Below are 21008 nucleotides of genomic sequence, written 5' to 3' on the forward strand. Positions count from 1 at the left end.
TCAAGGCAAAACTGCTCCAGCTCATTAAGTTGGATGAGTTCCGCTGGTGTACAGCAATCTTTAAGTCATACCACAGATTCTCAATTGGATTGAGGTCTGGGTTTTGACTAGGCCATTCCAAGACATTTAAATGTTTCCCCTTAAACCACTCAAGTGTTGCTTTAGCAGTATGCTTAGGGTCATTATCCTGCTGGAAGGTGAACCTCCATCCCAGTCTCAAATCTCTGGAAGACTGAAACAGGTTTCCCTCAAGAATTTCCCTATATTTAGCGCCATCCATCATTCCTTCAATTCTAACCAGTTTCCCAGTCCCTGCCGATGGAAAAACATCCCCACATCATGATGCTACCACCACCATGCTTCACTGTGGCGATGGTGTTCTCGGGGTGATGAGAGGTGTTGGGTTTGCGCCAGACATAGCGTTTTCCTTGATGGCCAAAAAGCTCAATTTTAGTCTCATCTGACCAGAGTACCTTCTTCCATTTGTTTGGGGAGTCTCCCACATGCCTTTTGGCGAACACCAAACGTGTTTGCTTATTTGTTTCTTGAAGCAATGGCTTTTTTTCTGGCCACTCTTCCGTAAAGCCTAGCTCTGTGTAGTGTACGGCTTAAAGTGGTCCTATGGACAGATACTCCAATCTTGGCTGTGGAGCTTTGCAGCTCCTTCAGGGTTATCTTTGGTCTCTTTGTTGCCTCTCTGATTAATGCCCTCCTTGCCTGGTCTGTGAGTTTTGGTGGGCGGCCCTCTCTTGGCAGGTTTGTTGTGGTGCCATATTCTTTCAATTTTTTTTATAATTGATTTAATGGTGCTCCGTGGGATGTTCAAAGTTTCAGATATTTTTTTATAACCCAACCCTGATCTGTTCTTCTCCACAACTTTGTCCCTGACCTGTTTGGAGAGCTCTTTGGTCTTCATGGTGCCGCTTGCTTGGTGGTGCCCCTTGCTTAGTGGTGTTGTAGACTCTGGGGCCTTTCAGAACAGGTATGTATATATACTGAGATCATGTGACAGATCATGTGACATTTAGATTGCACACAGGTGGACTTTATTTAACTAATTATGTGACTTCTGAAGGTAATTGGTTGCACCAGATCTTATTTAGGGGCTTCATAGCAAAGGGGGTGAATACATATGCACGCACCACTTTTCCGTTATACAATTTTTAGAATGTTTTGAAACAAGTTATTTTTTTCATTTCACTTCACCAATTTGCACTATTTTGTGTATGTCCATTACATGTAATCCAAATAAAAATCCATTTAAATTACAGGTTGTAATGCAACAAAATAGGAAAAATGCCAAGGGGGATGAATACTTTTGCAAGGCACTGTATTTGGCTATGCTCTTACACCTGCCTGTCTTTTACCTGGATTTAAAGGAGACTGAAGGAGGGGATCCAGATAGTGTATTGTGAACATGAAATATCTCTTTCCCCCTATGATAAATATTTCCTATAGTGTCCTATATAGTGCTGAGGACGCAGTACTAAAATATTCATTAGATAACACACAGATATTCGCCCACTGGGAGGGGAGCGATTTTAAAACAATGAAAATGCCATTTAGGAGAAGGGGACAAGTGTAAAGGATACCTGTGGCCTGCCCTATCGGCTCCAACCCCCTAATGTTACCACTTATCCAGGCCCTCCTGGTTGACCTGTTTCCTGGCCATGTATTGTTCCCTGTGATGATGAGCTGCTGATGGTGTGAAAGTGGGGTTTAGTGGTAATTAGCTAGGAGTTCAAAACTCATTATGGAAGAACAGCAGGTGTCGTACTGGCCTCATCATTCATACTATAGAGTTGCTTCGTCCCGCAACGAGCCATTGTTTACAGATCGCTCGTTGCGGAAGGTTCCTTAGCCTGGCGTCCTTTATCAACCAAACCTAAACTATTAGGTTTCACCAAAATATAGTTTCTTGTCAATATCCAATATCTCTAGGAACAATAATTTACGATTCGTCTGATTTAATCTGTCCTTCACTATCAAATAAGCGTTTGAAACACGTTTTTATCCAGGGTCTCCCATTTTCCGCCTATAGAAGTGGTAGATTACTCTCGCGTGACTGCGTGGTCTAAAATAGACTACAATGGCAGCCCACAGGCGGAAAATGGTAGACCCTGGATAAAACGTATTTTATACGCTTATTTGATAGCAAAGGACAGATTAAACCTGACAAATCTTAAGTATTGTTCCTAGAGATATTGAATATGTCTCTGTGGACGGGAAACTTTATTTTGGTGAAACCGAATAGTTTAGGATTGGTTGATCAAGGACGCCGGGCTACAGAATATTCTGCAATGAGCCATCTGTAAAAATGGCTCGTTGTGGGACAAAGCAAACTATAGAGCAACCAGAAACACATTTGCAGATGCTTAATTTAGTGTATGTTAGAGTATGTATGGAAGGGGTAAAGGGTAAAAACAAAAATTAATGTATTCACACACAAGCAGCTTATGAAAATGTGCTGGCAAACCTGCTGGCACTGCTCTTTCATGATCTCTGTTATACAACCACCTAGAATATGGAATATAAATGCAATGTGCTGCAAGCTGACAGAGGATTACAGGCACAAACGTACCCCTGCATGTGTTGCTGCGAAGCTGCCAAAGGATTGCCACAAAATAAGAAGTTCATGAAGCTAATACCTCTAAGACAAACATTTGGGGAGTGATGTGGTCGATATAAGGTAATCGAAAACCTATGGAGTAAGGTTTTCACAGACTTGACCCACTTAAAGATCTATAATGTTCTCCATTACAAAACTGACTATCAAATGTACAGCTAAAATCTAGATGGACATGACATCATCATATATCATCATCATCATCATCCCCGTTGTTTTCGACTTCTAAACGCTTTTGTTGTCGATTTTACAGTAGGCTACATTTACAGTAGGCTACATTTACAGTAGGCTACATTTACAGGTGGCTACATTTACAGGTGGCTACATTTACAGGTGGCTACATTTACAGGTGGCTACATTTACCAGAGGTACTGTAGAAGCAGTGAAGAAGACTTCTGTCATGGAGTGTCTTTAGTCTTCTGTCGTGGAATGGGTTTGTGACTCTTGTGGAGTGGGTCCGGATCACCATACCCAATGGACTAGTACCACTCTCTTTATGAATGGACAATAGATATACAGTAATACAGTATCAAACATAAATTATAATAGTAAAGTTGCAGGAGATATGACAACACAGAACACATGGCCCATGTATGTTTACCAGTTGCAGTAGTAGAGTTGCATGAGGTGATTTACAGTATATCCGCTTCACTGTGCTGTTCAGCCAACGAGTCAGGCAGTGTGTATCTCTGGAGCCCTGATCCTGGAGTTCTATAGTAATGAGTCCCACTGTGGCCCACACTACACTCATCCTCCTCTTCTCCTCTGTGTCTTCATCCCAGGGACTCGTTCTCTCCTTCCCGTGCAGATGATTGATTCACGACCTGAAACAGAACTATGCGCACTTCTCTATCGCTGCACAGGGTTCGCTATCTCCCCCTCCTGGCTGATTACTATCAGTCTACCAGTCGGTTGGAGCTGTTGCCTGCTCCGCTCCGAACCAACGCAGACAGGGCTGCTGCTAGTGTTGAAGCACCATAGGCACAGGGAATTTAATTACTGCTTTGAAAGCTCTTGTGATGAACAGCAACAACAAAAAAACATTCTCTGCCAGAGTGTAGACTGTGTAGATAGCTAATGGCTCTGGCTTTTTGTGAGTTTATTAGAAAGGAGAAAAAAAATCTGGATGCAATCATTCTGGCTCTGAAATGATACTTCAGTCTGCTCTCCTGGCCCAGAGTGCTATTCTGGGAGATGGGCTCCTCTGGAAAATGGAGTGTGTTCTTTATGTGGTCTAGTCCGGGGATAGGCAACTACACTGAACCAAAATATAAACGCAACATGCAACAATTTCAAAGATTTTACTGAGTTACAGTTCATATAAGGAAATCAGTCAATTTAAATAAATGCATTAGGCCCTAAGCTATGGATTTCACATGACTGGGAATACAGATATGCATATATTGGACACAGATACCTTAAAAAAGAAAAAACGTAGGGGCGTGGATCAGAAAACCAGTCCGTATCTGGTGTGACCACCATTTGCCTCATGCAGCGCGACACATCTCCTTCGCATAGAGTTGATCAGGCTGTTGATTCTGGAATGTTGTCCCACTTCTCTTCAATGGTTGTGCGAAGTTGCTGTATATTGGCGGAAACTGGAACACGCTGTCGTACACGTCGATCCAGAGCATCCCAAACATATTCAATGGGTGATATGTCTGGTGAGTATGCAGGCCATGGAAGAACTGGGCCATTTTCAGCTTCCAGGAATTGTGTACAGATCCTAGCTCATGCCTGCCCATACCATAACCCCACCGCCACCATGGGGCACTCTGTTCACAACGTTGACATCAGCAAACCGCTCACCCACACGACGACATACACGTGGGCTGCGGTTGTGAGGCCGGTTGGGCGTACTGCCAAATTCTCTAAAACGACGTTGGAGGCGGCTTATGGTAGAGAAATTAACATTCAATTCTCTAGCAACAGCTCTGGTGGAAATTCCTGTAGTCAGCATGCCAATTGCGGCATTAAATTGAGTGACAAAACTGCACATTTCCGAGTGGCCTTTTATTGTCCCCAGCACATTACCTGTGTAATGATCATGCTGTTTAATCAGCTTCTTGATAGTCAATCCACCTGAAAGGTGTGGCTTATCTTGGCAAAGGAGAAATGCTGACTAACAGGGATGTAAACCAATTTTAGAGAAATACGCTTTTTTGTGCGTATGGAACATTTCTGAAACATGGGACTAGAACTTTACAGGTTGCGTACTTTTTTTTGTTCAGTGTAGTTTCAGCCGCGGGATGATTTTTGTCAGACCGGATGGTCGGGGGGCCGGATCATATTGTAAGTATAATCATTTGCAAATGACCACAATTGAGCCAAAACAGAGAAAATAACATAATAATTTCAGACCTTGATTACATTGAGACCAGATATGTAGTGGTAAAAAAAAAAGTGGGTAAACTATCAACTCCAGTGGGCGATTGGGGTAAGACAAACAACCACCGATATAAACCAACACATATTACATGTTTAGAACTGTATTGTTTATTGCACAGATTCTCTTTTTTAATGTAGGTGTTGCTTTACTCAACTGTCCAAATGCTTGGATAGCCTTGCTGTCTGCTTGCTTCCTCTCTTTCTCTCTCTGTCTCCTCCTGCATTGCAGCCTGCCTCAGCCTCACCACTGACTGCCTCATCACTGTCTGTCTCACTACACTCTGTAAAGCTATTTTAAAAATAGATTTTTATATGCATGAGAATAATATTAAATTGTCTTGATATTTAAATTGTCTTTATATTTCACAAAATTGTAGGTCCCACACGCTGTCCCAACACAATGATATAAAAGTGAATTCTAACTGTAAAAGGCCCTTAGTTGACTCTAAAATGTTGTATTCTATACCAATTTGAAGAGAAACAAGTTATTAATGCGTTTGATAAGATTACAGATTCTCTCAGGGGACCCCATTTCAAATGCAGGCGACCCCACATTGGTCCCCGACCTGAAGTTTGGGAACCACTGTACTACTAAACTTTCTCTCTGCTTGCTTAATCTCGGTGTCTCCTTTGCCTCCTGCATTGCAACCTGCCTCACCACTGTCTGTCTCACTACTCTCTGTAAAGCAAAGTTATTTTGTTATGAGAATTTATAATAGCCTATCTTTTGTTAAGATTATAGCTAGCTTAATTTCAGTAAACTGCTCCTGCTGAGGTCAGGCTTTTTTTAACGTTAGCTTCTAACTTCATCCTTATAGCCACTTAGCTAGCTGTAATGTTAGCTAGCTAGCTAGTTATCTAACAGTAGCCAGAGCCCTTGGCTTGAGCTAACTAGCTAGCTAGCTAGCTGGCCACCTGACTGAACTATCAGCGACTATTTACCAGTTGTACACTCATTCTCAGAGAGTCCGTTTTTTTTAGGGGGTGTCTGTTGACTTGACAGGAGTCGAGGGACGTTAATTTTTTTTATTTATGTCCAGCTTCTCGCAAACCCATTGTCTGCGGCGTCTGTACTTGCCACCGTTGGTGTGGGCTGAGGTAGTATGTTTCACGTCTTAGCCTGTGCCGTGGGCGGAGTTTGCCATTGGACAGAGTGGTGAATGAATGCGCTGCTAACAAGGCAAATCCGCGGGGAGCAGGCAAACATAACGAGCATAGCTGAATCATGAAACCACTTGTTCACAGAGAGGCAGTCGCGATTAGAACTCAGATCAAGAATATTAGCGTTCTGAGGTTTGATCAACGCTGGGAACGCAATAATAAAACGATAATTAACTAAATAAAAAGGGGAGTAAACGCTATTTCACAAATAGAAAGGTGTGTAAACTGCGTTTACGTGCGTTTACCCTCCACTACACCCCTGATTTGAGGTACAATCTCATGTCTCTCTTTTTATTTGTGCGAATACTTGGGAACGTATTTCCTAAATTTGAATAATTTTTAGCTTAATTCCTAGTGATTATAGTATTTTTTGCCAAAAACTTTGGGGGGCCCAAAATAATCACTCGCAGCCCGGTTTTGGCCTGCGGGCCGCCTGTTGCTGACCCCTGGTCTAGTCAGTGGAAAAGCAGGCTTTTGCTCAGCCGAGAGAAGTTAATGTTCTAATAAAGCACTTTCTTAAGTTACTTGTTTTATCTCAAATGGTTTTATCTTCCATTAAACCATTAAGAAAGAGAGTTATTCCCTCAGGCCCCATGGTTCAGAGCTTTAGAGACAGTTTAACATTTGCCTAATGCGCATTAAATCTCTAGCCTGGTCCCAGATTTGTTTGTGCTTTTGCCTATTCCATTGTCATTGTCAAGCCATGACAATTCCATAAGGAGTTGGCAAGAGAGCAGAAACAGACTGGCACCCAGGCTATTAAATCTCTGCAGCATGTTCAAAAACATATTTTTGACTGCTAACAATAGGTCACAAACACCGGAGATGTCCTCACCTTTCTGATTTGAACCGTAATCAATAGACTCCTCTGCCTGTCTGTTGTCAATTCATAACTTTACCTGCTTCCCAGCCGTGAGTGAAGGAAGGTTCACACTGAGCATAGCAGATGCCTCATACATCATGAATGATCGGTCTGAGTGTTGTCAGAAGAAAATGAGTGTACTGTTGTGTATAACCAACGAGATTTTTTCTCAATTCAATTTCTCACCTAGAGCTTTGCATTGCGGTTGCTTCCTAAACAATAGCTACAGTGAGGGAAACAAGTATTTGATCCCCTGCTGATTTTGTACGTTTGCCCACTGACAAAGAAATGATCCGTCTATAATTTTAATGGTAGGTTTATTTGAACAGTGAGAGACAGAATAACAACAAAAAAATCCAGAAAAATGCATGTCAAAAATCTTATAAATTGATTTGCATTTTAATGAGGGAAATAAGTATTTGACCCCCTCTCAATCAGAAAGATTTCTGGCTCCCAGGTCTCTTTTATACAGGTAATGAGCTGAGATTAGGAGCACACTCTTAAAGGGAGTGCTCCTAATCTCAGCTTGTTACCTGTATAAAAGACACCTGTCCACAGAAGCAATCAATCAATCAGATTCCAAACTCTCCACCATGGCCAAGACCAAAGAGCTCTCCAAGGACGTCAGGGACAAGATTGTAGACCTACACAAGGCTGGAATGGGCTACAAGACCATCGGCAAGCAGCTTGGTGAGAAGGTGACAACAGTTGGTGCGATTATTCGCAAATGGAAGAAACACAAAAGACCTGTCAATCTCCTTCGGCCTGGGGCTCCATGCAAGATCTCACCTCGTGGAGTTGCAATGATCATGAGAACGGTGAGGAATCAGCCCAGAACTACACAGGAGGATCTTGTCAATGATCTCAAGGCAGCTGGGACCATAGTCACCAAGAAAACAATTGGTAACACACTACGCCGTGAAGGACTGAAATCCTGCAGCGCCCGCAAGGTCCCCCTGCTCAAGAAAGCACATATACAGGGCCATCTGAAGTTTGCCAATGAACATCTGAATGATTCAGAAGAGAACTGGGTGAAAGTGTTGTGGTCAGACGAGACCAAAATCGAGCTCTTTGGCATCAACTCAATTCGGCATGTTTGGAGGAGGAGGAATGATGCCTATGACCCCAAGAACACCATCCCCACCGTCAAACATGGAGGTGGAGACATTATGCTTTGGGGATGTTTTTCTGCTAAGGGGACAGCACAACTTCACCGCATCAAAGGGACGATGGACGGGGCCATGTACCGTCAAATCTTGGGTGAGAACCTCCTTCCCTCAGCCAGGGCATTAAAAATGGGTCGTGGATGGGTATTCCAGCATGACAATGACCCAAAACACACGGCCAAGGCAACAAAGGAGTGGCTCAAGAAGAAGCACATTAAGGTCCTGGAGTGGCCTAGCCAGTCTCCAGACCTTAATCCCATAGAAAATCTTTGGAGGGAGCTGAAGGTTCGAGTTGCCAAACGTCAGCCTCAAACAAAATCCCTCCTGAGATGTGTGCAAACCTGGTGGCCAAATACAAGAAACGTCTGACCTCTGTGATTGCCAACAAGGGTTTTGCTACCAAGTACTAAGTCATGTTTGCAGAGGGGTCAAATATTTATTTGCGTCATTAAAATGCAAATCAATTTATAACATTTTTGACATGCGTTTTTCTGGATTTTTTTGTTGTTGTTATTCAGTCTCTCACTGTTCAAATAAACCTACCATTAAATGTATAGACTGATCTGACTGATGTCTTTGTCAGTGGGCAAACGTACAAAATCAGCAGGGGATCAAATACTTTTTTCCCTCACTGTATTTTTTATTTTTTTGCTTTTTGAATGATAAATGTTCAAATTGCTGAAATAAGACTATGTTTTTATTGCATACACTACTCGTACCTAACCATGTTTTACTCCTAATACTACAACAAGATTAGAACTGCTTTGAAATCATGTGCCTTTACAGTAGCTATTACTGCATCTTTGGTATATTGGCTCATTTACAAAGGCCAAATGCCTTTCCTGTTGATCATTCATTTCCCCATTGTTTCCTCATGTATTCGTGATCCTTCCATAAGGGTGTGTTCTTCTCCTCTACCACAGAGTAAAAACCTGCATTGATTTTCCACCAGAGATGAAACGTCATTTTTCTTCTCATAACAGGGACATGACTGATGACTCCACTGAGATGGAGTCCTCATCCTCCCACTTTATTTAACTCTGCTTCCTGCTGCCAAATCAACAGGGTTGTTCAGCAACCAGACACCCATCCAGACAGGATAATATTCATGTTTTCAGGGAACTGTATGCTCTATTCAGAAAGAACAATAGCTGCTGCTGCTGCTGCTGGTGCTGGTGGTGGTATGAATTGTCCAAAGCTGAATACTGAGTATGTGTTGGACCAGGGACATTTATGGACACCTATTCAGTTCCATAAAATAATTTTTTTAACGTTGTAAATTGCCATTTTGGCTAATAGCTAAATTAGTTAGAAAAAAGGACGCTATCCTAAATTCATGGAAATATGAGTGATGTGCAGGAGATTCAATCTATGTATTACATTGAGACAGCTTGTCTTTTATTCCGTATTTCCCCACTGCTACATCCTTTTAGAGTAGTCTCACTGAGGTACAGAGAGCAGACCAAGGTGCTACAGGGCTGTCTGACTCACTATTGAGTGAAAAGAAAGCAGCCTTCCAGATTACTGGAGAGTTCAGTCTTTTCACAGGAGAGTTATTGTGATGGGTGAATATTAATTCATCCAGTTATTCTCAAGGTCCCAATAATGGAATACAATGTTCTCTAAAGCTCCTAATCAATGTCATTTTAATGTTGAGTCCAAAGTGCCTTAGGAAGGCATGTTCGATAAACACATTTTGAAAACAATAAGTGCGTGATGTTCCTCTGCCTAATTTGTGCATGGATTGAAAGCATTGATTAAAAAAAATAAAGAAATGTTCTAATTTCTCCAATTGTTACTAATGATATGCTACATTCTTTCTTTTCTCCTGGACTGGATAGGCCTACCTCTAGGCCTGGTCATCGGTAACCTCACTCAGATAGAGTATTGATACACTTATGTTCAGCAAAGTGGGCTGTTACAGCAGGCAGGTGGAGGATTCAACTTCCAAATGGAGCCTATTACAATTGTGTCATTAAGAGCTCTTAACCTGAAACCTTCGGAAAGTATTCAGACCCCTTGACTTTTTCCACATTTTGTTACGTTACAGCTTTATTCTAAAATGGATTAAATTGTTTTTCCCCTCATCAATCTACACACAATACCCCATAATGACAAAGCAAAAACTGGTTTTTATAATGTTATGGTAATTTATAAAAAACTGAAATATTACATTTACATAAGTATTCAGATTCTTTACTCAGTACTTTGTTGAAGCCCCTTTGGCAGCGATTACAGACTTGAGTCTTCTTGGGTATGACGCTACAAGCTTGGCACACCTGTATTTGGGGAGTTTCTCTCATTCTTCTCTGCAGATCCTCTCAAGCTCTGTCAGGTTGGATGGGGAGTGTTGCTGCACAGTTATTTTCAGGTCTCTCCAGAGATGTTCGATCGGATTCAAGTCCGGGCTCTGGCTGGGCCACTCAAGGATACTCAGAGACTTGTCCCGAAGCCACTCCTGCGTTGTCTTGGCTGTGTGCTTAGGGTCGATGTCCTGTTGGAAGGCCCCAGTCTGAGGTCCTGAGCGCTCTGGAGCAGGTATTCATCAAGGATCTCTCTGTACTTTGCTCTGTTCATCTTTGCCTCAATCCTGAATAGTCTCCCAGTCCCTGCTGCTGAAAAACATCCCCACAGCATGATGCTGCCTCCACCATGCTTCACCGTAGGGATGGTGCCAGGTTTCCTCCAGATGTGACGTTTTGGCATTCAAGCCAAAGAGTTTAATCTAGGTTTTATCAGAACAGAGAATCTTGTTTCTCATGGTCTGAGAGTCTTTAGGTGCCTTTTGGTAAACTCCAAGCGGGCTGTCATGTGCCTTTTACTGAGGAGTGGCTTCCGTCTGGACATTCTACCATAAAGGCCTGATTGGTGGAGTCCTTCTGGAAGGTTCTCACATCTCCACAGAGGAACTCTAGAGCTCTGTCAGAGTGACCATTGGGTTCTTTGTCACCTCCCTGACTAAGACACTTCTCCCCCGATTTCTCAGTTTGGCCGGGCGGCCAGCTCTAGGAAGAGTCTTGGTGGTTCCAAACTTCTTCCATTTAAGAATGATGGAGGCCACTGTGTTCTTGGGGACCTTCAATGCTGCAGACATTTTTTGGTACCCTTCCCCAGATCTGTGCCTTGACACAATCCTGTCTCGGAGCTCTACGGAAAATTCCTCGACCTCATTACTTGTTTTTTGCTCTGACATGCACTGTCAACTGTGGGATCTTATATAGACAGGTGTGTGCCTTTCCAAAAAATGTCCAATCAATTGAATTTACCACAGGTGGACTCCAATCAAGTTGTAGAAACATCTCAAGGATGATCAATGGAAACAGGATGCAACGGAGCTAAATTTCGAGTCTCATAGCAAAGGGTCTGAATACTTATGTAAATAAGGTATTTCTGTTTTTTTATTTATAATACATTTGTAAAGATTTCTACAAACCTGTTTTCGCTTTGTTATTATGGGGTATTGTGTGTAGATTGCTGAGGAACTTTTTTTTTAATCCATTGTAGAACAAGGCTAGAACGTAACAACAAAATGTGGAAAAAGTCAGTCTGAATACTTTCCCGAAGGCACTGTGCATGCTGTAGACTGTACAAGAACAGCAAGGTAATACACAACAGGCTTAGGTCATGGTGCTCTCATTCAGTTGTTTAGTAGTGAGATGGAACTTGGTGTCTGCTGTTGTACAATGTGTACTATTGTAGCAACAATATGATCTGTCTTGGTAACAGGTGGTGTTGGTGTGATTTCCCTGTGTAGCGGAGGAGCTGCCATGCCATTTGGCTGTTTGACACTCGGGGAGAAGAAGGATTACAACAATCCCTCAGAGGTGACTGATAAATATGACCTCGGCCAAATTGTCAAATCGTGAGTATTCCTTCACAATGCTTCACAACAACACTTATATTCTGTAGTCTGGGACTTTTAAGTAAATAGTAAAATAATGCTTCTTCCATCCAGTATAGATTTTTGTGACATTTGTATTTTGTTTTCTCTTGTGTGTGGTCCTTGTTTAGGGAGGAGTTCTGTGAGATCTTCAGAGCAAAGGACAAGAACACACTCAAAATGTTCACCTGTAAAAAGTTTCTCAAAAAGGATGGGAGGAAAGTGAGAAAAGCTGCCAAGAATGAGATCCAGATCTTGAAGATGTGAGTTATATTCAGTTTGGCTTATGCATTATTGCAGAGCTTTACCCTTGGCATCTGAAATGCCACAGAAATGCATGAATCATTGTGTGTTAAAATGTAACATTTATGCAATTGAAATTGAAAAAACACCATAGCGATAGTTAACAGAAATTACTTACTAACCGTTACTAATTACTGATGTTACACATGCTGTTCCCATAACATCCCCATAACGTTTCCATAACACCACTCCTGTTCAGCTTGAATTCTCCATTAGCCTTTAACAATGCAAAGTTCTTCGACTACCAAAAAGGAAATGTACCTTTTCTGGTTACAATAACGCAATATCTCTTTAGCAGTCCAGTCTGAAATTAGCATGGAGTAGGATCTGTAATGAATGAGCCACAGACCCCAATCTGTAATTGAAAAATATATATATTCAAATGTAATTAAAACACTTAGGTCATTCAATTAATATAACAATAGAATATGCCAATCAAGATTCCTTGAAAGACCAAATTAAATGTCTTATTAGCACACGTTAGTGCTGTAGTGAGACCAATCTCTAGGTTGAATTAATTCATCAGGATTTCACTGGAATTGGAAATGGTCCACTTCCCATACAGATCGAAATATCATCATTAAGCCACTCATACAATATCACAAGTAATGTCCATTTTTGTCTATACTGATTTTATTCAGTGCATGAGTAGGCATTCCATAATCTGAATTTAACTTGAATTGGAAAAGGTCCAATTCTCTAATGGTTATTAAATCATTAAACTACTAATACAAATTATCAAATGTAATGTCTTTTAATGATTCGTAGTTAATCTTGGTTTATAATTGCTCAATATATGACTTTGTTTTTCTCTGTTTCCCTCTGTGTCTCCCTCCCTCTTTCACAGGGTAAAACATCATAACATCCTCCAGCTGGTTGATGTCTTTGAAACTAGGAAGGAGTACTTCCTCTTCCTCGAGCTGTGAGTGTTATTGGAGGTTATTGAGTGACATTGGTTAGGGCTTTTTATTTGTATATGTTCCCTTGAAGTCATCATGGTTCCGTTCCACTGATTACATTTTACATTTACATTTTAGTCATTTAGCAGACGCTCTTAACCAGAGCGACTTACAGGAGCAATTAGGGTTAAGTGCCTTGCTCAAGGGCACATTAACGTCATTTAGCAGACGCTCTTAGCCAGAGCGACTCACAAATTGGTGCGTTCACCCTATAGCCAGTGGGATAACCACTTTACAATTTGGGGGGGGGGTTAGAAGGAATACTTTAGCCTATCCCAGGTATTCCTTAAAGAGGTGGGGTTTCAAATGTCTCCGGAAGGTGGTGAGTGACTCCGCTGTCCTGGCGTCGTGAGGGAGCTTGTTCCACCATTGGGGTGCCAGAGCAGCGAACAGTTTTGACTGGGCTGAGGGGGAGCTGTGCTTCCGCAGAGGAAGGGGAGCCAGCAGGCCAGAGGTGGATGAACGCAATGTCCTCGTTTGGGTGTAGGGACTGATCAGAGCCTGAAGGTACAGGGGTGCCACTGATAACACCATTAGGGAGTGTACAAAAAGATAGCCTACCTACGTCCTGCAGACTTGCCAATGCATACTTACCTTTCTGAACCCCTGTGTGAAATGTCTATTTTCCATATCCTCCTGGAGAATCTCATCTGAGAGTTGATTTTGACTTCTATAGTGTTGCAAGAGGCCTACAGTACATTTTAATGATATGACACACGACAGTGGTTTTCTCTGGATGTTCTTCTCTGCAGAGCTACAGGCAGAGAGGTCTTTGACTGGATCTTAGACCAAGGCTACTACTCGGAAAGGGACACCAGCAACGTTGTCAGACAGGTGTTGGAAGCCGTGGCCTATCTGCACTCCCAGAGAATTGTCCACAGGAACCTCAAGGTATACTGCACACACACAACACTCTGCTCCCATCTGGTGTTTCATAGACGTTATTACACCACAGGCCACTCAGTCGGGTGACGGCATTAGAAATGAGAAATGTAGCTACTTTGCCCTCTGCACGAAATTAACATTAATTATATGGCACCCTGAGTAATTGTCCAACCTGCCAATGATGTATATTTTTCTCATGCTTTCTACATACCAAAAAGGAGTTATGATCTATTGACATACACTTTGTTTTGTCTCACACAGCTGGAGAACTTGGTGTACTTCAACCGCCTGAAGCACTCCAAAATAGTGATCAGTGACTTCCACCTGGCCAAGCTGGAGAACGGACTCATCAAGGACCCCTGTGGAACCCCAGAGTACCTTGGTGAGGGGGTAGGGAAGGGGGCAGATCATAGACTTATGGGGGCAAATGGGTTTGACATCAGAGTAACAGTGTTTGGACAACTTTAGAGCTACAGTTGAAATCGGAAGTTTACATACACCTTAGCCAAATACATTTAAACTCAGTTTTTCACAATTCCTGACATTTAATCCTAGTAGAAATTCCCTGTCTTAGGTCAGTTAGGATCACCACTTTTTTTTTTAAGAATGTGAAATGTCAGAATAATAGTAGAGAGAATGATTGATTTATTTCAGCTTTTATTTCTTTCATCACATTCCCAGTGGGTCAGAAGTTTACATACACTCAATTATTATTTAGTAGCATTGCCTTTAAATTGTTTAACTTGGGTCAAACGTTTCGTGTAGCCTTCCACAAGCTTCCCACAATAAGTTGGGTGAATTTTGTCCTATTCCTCCTGACAGAGCTGGTGTAACTGAGTCAGGTTTGTAGGCCTCCTTGCTCGCACACACTTTTTCAGTTCTGCCCACAAATGTTCTATAGGATTGAAGTCAGGGCTTTGTGATGGCCACTGCAATACCTTGACTTTATTGTCCTTAAGCCATTTTGCCACAACTTTGGAAGTATGCTTGGGGTCATTGTCCATTTGGAAGACCCATTTGCGACCAAGCTTTAACTTTCTGACTGATGTCTTGAGATGTTGCTTCAATATATCCACATAATTTTCCTTCCTCATGATGCCATCTATTTTGTGAAGTGCACCAGTCCCTCCTGCAGCAAAGCACCCCCACAGCATGATGCTGCCACCCCCGTGCTTCACGGTTGGGATGGTGTTCTTCGTCTTGCAAGAGACTCCCTTTTTCCTCCAAACATAATGACGGTCATTATGGCCAAACATTTCTATTTTTGTTTCATCAGACCAGAGGACATTTCTCCAAAAAGTACGATCTTTGTCCCCATGTGCAGTTGCAAACCGTAGTCTGGCTTTTTTATGGCGGTTTTGGAGCAGTGGCTTCTTCCTTGCTGAGCGGCTTTTCAGGTTATGTCGATATAGGACTCGTTTTACTGTGGAAATAGATGCTTTTGTACCTGTTTCCTCCAGCATCCTCACAAGGTCCTTTGCTGTTGTTCTGGGATTGATTTGCACTTTTCGCACCAAAGTACGTTCAATCTCTAGGAGACAGAACACGTCTCCTTCCTGAGTGGTATGACGGCTGCGTGGTCCCATGGTGTTTATACTTGCGTACTATTGTTTGTACACATGGACGTGGTACCTTCAGGTGTTTGGAAATTGCTCCCAAGGATGAACCAGACTTGTGGAGGTCTACAAATTTTTTTCTGAGGTCTTGACTGATTTCTTTGGATTTTCCCATGATGTCAAGCAAAGAGGCACTGAGTTTGAAGGTAGGCCTTAAAATACATCCACAGGTACACCTCCAATTGACACAAATGATGTCAATTAGCCTATCAGAAGCTTCTATAGCCATGACATCATTTTCTGGAATTTCCCAAGCTGTTTAAAGGCACAGTCAACTTAGTGTATGTAAGCTTCTGACCCACTGGAATTGTGATACAGTGAATTATAAGTGAAATAATCTGTCTGTAAAGAATTGTTGGAATAATTCCTTGTGTCATGCACAAAGTAGATGTCCTAACCGAATTGCCAAAACTATAGTTTGTCAACAAGAAATTTGTGGAGTGGTTGAAAAACGAGTTTTAATGACTCCAACCTAAGTGTATGTAAACTTCCGACTTCAACTGTATATACCACATTGCTACCTCTTCAGCATTCCATTTTTCTATGAATTAATATTGGATTCTGTGTGTCTTCCTGCAGCTCCTGAGGTGGTGGGACGTCAGAGGTATGGAAGGCCAGTGGACTGCTGGGCCATCGGGGTCATCATGTATATTCTGTGAGTGTTTTTATGTCCTCAGTTCACTAGAGTTTACAGTGTCTTGCCCATACAGTTCTCATGTTATTGTCCATCTCAGGTGACTATGAACTCTGTCTTGTTTTCCCTTTCTCCAGCCTGTCAGGAAACCCCCCTTTCTACGACGAAATGGAAGATGACGACTATGATAATCACGACAAGAATCTTTTCCGCAAGATTCTGTCAGGAGACTATGAGTTTGACTCACCGTACTGGGATGATATCTCTGACTCAGGTATATAACACTATAATTCGAGATCAAATCAAAATGCAGTACTACGTAGCACATCTAGGAAACAGTAGATGGGAAAAGTACGTTTTTTAGGCGTGTCCACTTCTGTTTGCTTCAGAGGAGAGAAAGAGCAGATGTGTACAATCACCTCGACTAACCTGTACCCCCGCACATTGACTCGGTACTGGTACCCCTGTATATAGCCTGGTTATTGGTATTTTACTGTTGCTCTTTAATTTTTTTACTTTAGTTTATTTAGTAAATATTTTCTTAACTCTTATTTTTCTTAACTGCATTGTCAGTTAAGGGCTTGTAAGTAAGCATATCACAGTAAGGTCTACACCTGTTGTATTCAGTGCATATGACAAATAACATTTGATTTGATTTTTTTATTTGTTGTACAGCGAAAAGCCTGGTGGCAAGTCTGATGGAAGTGGAGCAGGATCAAAGACTGACTGCACAGGAGGCCATCAACCATGAATGGTATGGATTGATCCAAGATTAAAATAATAACAATTTCTGTCTTCTCAAGTGTGCAGTATGTGTATGTGTTTTTGTTGGTTTTCTGTTTACCTGTCCCTTGTTTCAGGATTTCTGGGAATGCAGCTTCTGATAAGAACATCAGGGATGGAGTGTGTGGGCAAATTGAAAAGAACTTTGCCAAAGCCAAGTGGAAGGTACTCTTCCTTTCTGTCAAACAAACTTTTTTTGGTACTTTTGACAATAATTGTTTTACTTGGCTGCACTGCATAATGCATGAATGTTGTGCATATGAAGTTCTATTCATTCACTGCACAGTTTCTTCACTTAGATGATAGCGTTCTAAAAATATATTTCTATGGTCTTGCTCTTCCACAGAAAGCTGTACGGGTCACAACAATGATGAAGAGGCTTCGAGCTCCAGAACACAGTGACTCAGGGGCTTCCAGCCCGGTTCCAGGGGCCTCTGCTGGCCCTGTCACCCCCAGCAACACTCCAGTACCCTCAGCTGATGCTCCTGAGGGCACCCCTGCCAGCACAGAGGTCTCGGTCACCCTCCAGGTCCCTGACTCACAGAATCCACCCACCATCATCACTCCTGATTCTCCCTCCCAGCCCGGCCCGGCTCCTGAGGAGCCAGAGGCAGAGCCCCTGGAACGGTGTAACGGTGACGCCGCAGCACCCCTCCAAACACCCCCACAAACACAGGAGGATCAGAATGGCTAGACAGAGCAGGACCAGTGCCACCCCACCACACACACTCTGTTAATTACACCACGCCCCACCCTCCATCTTGCAGCATTAGTGCAGAATCATCTCACTGTCTGTTTTATCTTGAGCATTTGGTCTGCACCCTGTGATCGTTTGAGATGGCCTGTCTATCTTTAGCATTGTTTCCTCTCACTATTTTCCCCTCCAGTTTTAAGGATACTCATTCTTTTGAAAATGGTTCAAAGTGTGTGAGGAATACTATTTGTTTTGAGCAGGTCTAGGAAATGTCTCAGTCTCACACTTTCTCTTCAATTAATTACTTTTCATTTCATGGAAATCTAAATTCTATAAATCTATCTGTTTGAATCTGAATCACGCCTTTAGTGCAATTCTTAGACACCTACAGTACATGTTTGTAATGTCCTGCCTCCTTGGTTCCATCTCTTAGATAGGCAATTTCCAAATCTGTTTGCTACTGTACCCTAGCCGATATGTTAGCGAGAAATTATCCTCAAAGCAACTGATAACTGCTTATTCTGTCTTTATACTCCCATTTATGGAAAGAAGAAAGAAATCTGTAAGAAAGTCTGTCTGGTTGATTCATGGTCCCAGTAAAATACTGTACAGGCCTTTATTAAAATTTAGCAAATAGTAGCTCATGTTGTATGTAATTAGTTTAAGATAGTGTCAAGCCTGTTACACGGTGTGGTGTCTATGTTTTAAGCATCTTTTAGCTGAGCTGAAGGGTTGCCAAAGTATTATGTAAATCTATGAATTGAGCAAAATTCTTATTGCTGTATAAAACTGTGACCCTTTTCTGAATTTCTTTAATTGTGACTGATTAGTATGAGTTTTTTTCCTCCATATGCCATGACCAGCCAATTTCACCTGATTGCTTTTCATAATGACATTCGTCATTGTTTAAAAACGTAGTACCTATGGAGGTATGGTACATTAGAAAATATTTGTAACTTACAGATCATACACTTTACACGTTATTGTTTACACTAATGAATTGTTTACACATGAATACCTGTAAAGCTGAAAAGTATATTCTTAATTCACTTATTCATATCATGGGAGCCACCACACAAGTATGTGAAAAAACAAAGCAATGATTTTATCAAGCCTCACACGTTTAAAAGTATGCTACAAGGTTAATGTATGCTATTATAAGTATGCTATTATTATGTATTTATTTAGCGACTGTACATTTTCTTGTATTTTGAGTCATGTCCCTCGTATTTAGTCTCTGTATTCCTTGACTGTAATCTATAATAAAATTAATGGGGATTCACAAGTTATATATTTTTGATGCACAATGTATAGGTGCCTAAAAGGTGAGTTGCTTTTCTAAATTCTAGCAATCATCTTTGCAAGCTATGTGTAGGTTTATGGTCCAGTAACTAACATCAAAGTCAGAGAAACCAACGTATCACCCTCATTTCATTACAGAAAAGTAATCCTCTGTCATCACATCCTGCATCGGGGGTTGCTGAAATTACACACAAAAAAGTGCAAGCAAGCGAGTTATGTGATTATATGTCTTTACTGGATGCACTGAGAAAGTTAACTAACGTTTGATAAACTTAATCTTGAGACTTATAAGTTAATATATAACGTTAAGTTATATATAATATAAGTTAATATAATTATATTCATGTGTGGTGTTATCTTGTGTTACATTAGCTATCTAAAGTTACAGGTTGAGGTTTGTCACAAAACATGATATGCTAAGGCTGGCGGATTAGCCAGGCTGTCAATTGCCACCTCGCTGGTAACAACGATGAGTCTGTTTTTTAGTTTCCATTTACTCGCAGAATAATAATTGTTTTCTGGCCTCCTGCTCCACTTCATACAAGTGCCCTTTTCTCCCCCGGGTAAAATTGTTTAGGTTGGCTAGCTATCTAGACTGGGCTAGTATAAAAGTATAGTATTTTCAGACTGGGCTAGTATAAAAAGTGCAAAACTAGAAATGGTGTATTTTCAAACATCCCATGGCACAGATTTTCAACCTGAATGTTACCGGGCTAGTAGAAATTGCTGTCTCCAAAAGCCCAACTGGCCAGTGCCCAAAATCCTTAAATCCATCCCTGCTTGCAAGCATCCGATTAGTATGAAAGGAACAGCAACTAATGTCGAATGGCGCCAAATAACTTTACCTGCACTGCTCTCACTCGAGAGCATGCGTTGTTCGACCACCTTTGCCGAGCGAGTTTATCCAAGAAAAGTAAACGTTTCTTGAGTGTATCTAGCGCATCGTTTTTTGAGTAAAGTTAAATTGAAGCCGTTTCCCAGCGCACTGATATAATAATCAATTCTAGCATTGTATTATGTTTACGGTTTTGACCAATGATTTATATATACACTAGATGACTGACAGGGGGCGCTGTTTTGGCACATATTTATTAATGTATGCATTTATTTTTGCCACATTTATTCTATTACAGACCCCTTAATGCATACTTTTAAATTATATTATGTTAACTAAACATAACAATTGAAGTATAAAAAATATCTAAAAACATTTTCCTCAAAGTATAATTTTTAGTTCTAATGTTACTGTCCCAACTACAAATGGAGGACTGCGTCTTGGTTCTGACTAGAGGGAGTACAGCTACAACCGGAAGTGACATTTTCGTAGCAGGTTAGGATACATTTATGCAGCAGGTTAGGGTAATTAACGTGGCGGGTTAGGAGACTTAAGTTAAGGTTAGGAAAGGGGTTAGGGTTAGCTAAAATGCTCTCCTAACCTGCTACGAAAAGTCACTTCCGGTCATAGCTATACTCCCTCTAGTCACAACCCTGCTTCTTCCGGGGATTGTCAATATGGCCGACTGGTGGCTTCAAAGCCTCTTACTGGGCAATACATAGCATCTATCGTATATATCTGACATCACGAAGGTGTGTCAACTAAAATACTGTATATATATTCCAGACAAGATTGAAGAATGGGACAAGTAGACAAAGTGAATATAGAGAGAGTAACTGCTGCTGTACTCACAGGTAAGGCCCTTGCTTCCAGTACCGCTGAAGGCAACAGTCTTCAATCAGGCAGCTTGAAGA

The 21008-nt window shown here is 41.5% G+C and overlaps 1 protein-coding gene across 1 annotated transcript; it reads left to right on the plus strand.

Annotated features, from left to right (window-relative positions):
• Positions 1–11967: 11967 nt before the first annotated feature.
• On the plus strand, positions 11968–17957 carry LOC311138031 (caM kinase-like vesicle-associated protein; the record flags this gene model as incomplete). The annotated part of the gene is made up of 10 exons (XM_084172680.1): positions 11968–12065; positions 12215–12346; positions 13234–13308; positions 14098–14236; positions 14492–14612; positions 16426–16501; positions 16618–16754; positions 17156–17234; positions 17341–17428; positions 17610–17957. Exons 1-10 carry the CDS (start codon positions 11971–11973, stop codon positions 17955–17957), a joined length of 1290 nt encoding a protein of 429 aa, XP_084028806.1. The 5' UTR covers positions 11968–11970.
• Positions 17958–21008: the final 3051 nt, after the last annotated feature.

Source organism: Coregonus lavaretus, assembly GCF_964263955.1.
Source record: "Coregonus lavaretus genome assembly, chromosome: 12".
NCBI lineage: Eukaryota > Metazoa > Chordata > Actinopteri > Salmoniformes > Salmonidae > Coregonus > Coregonus lavaretus.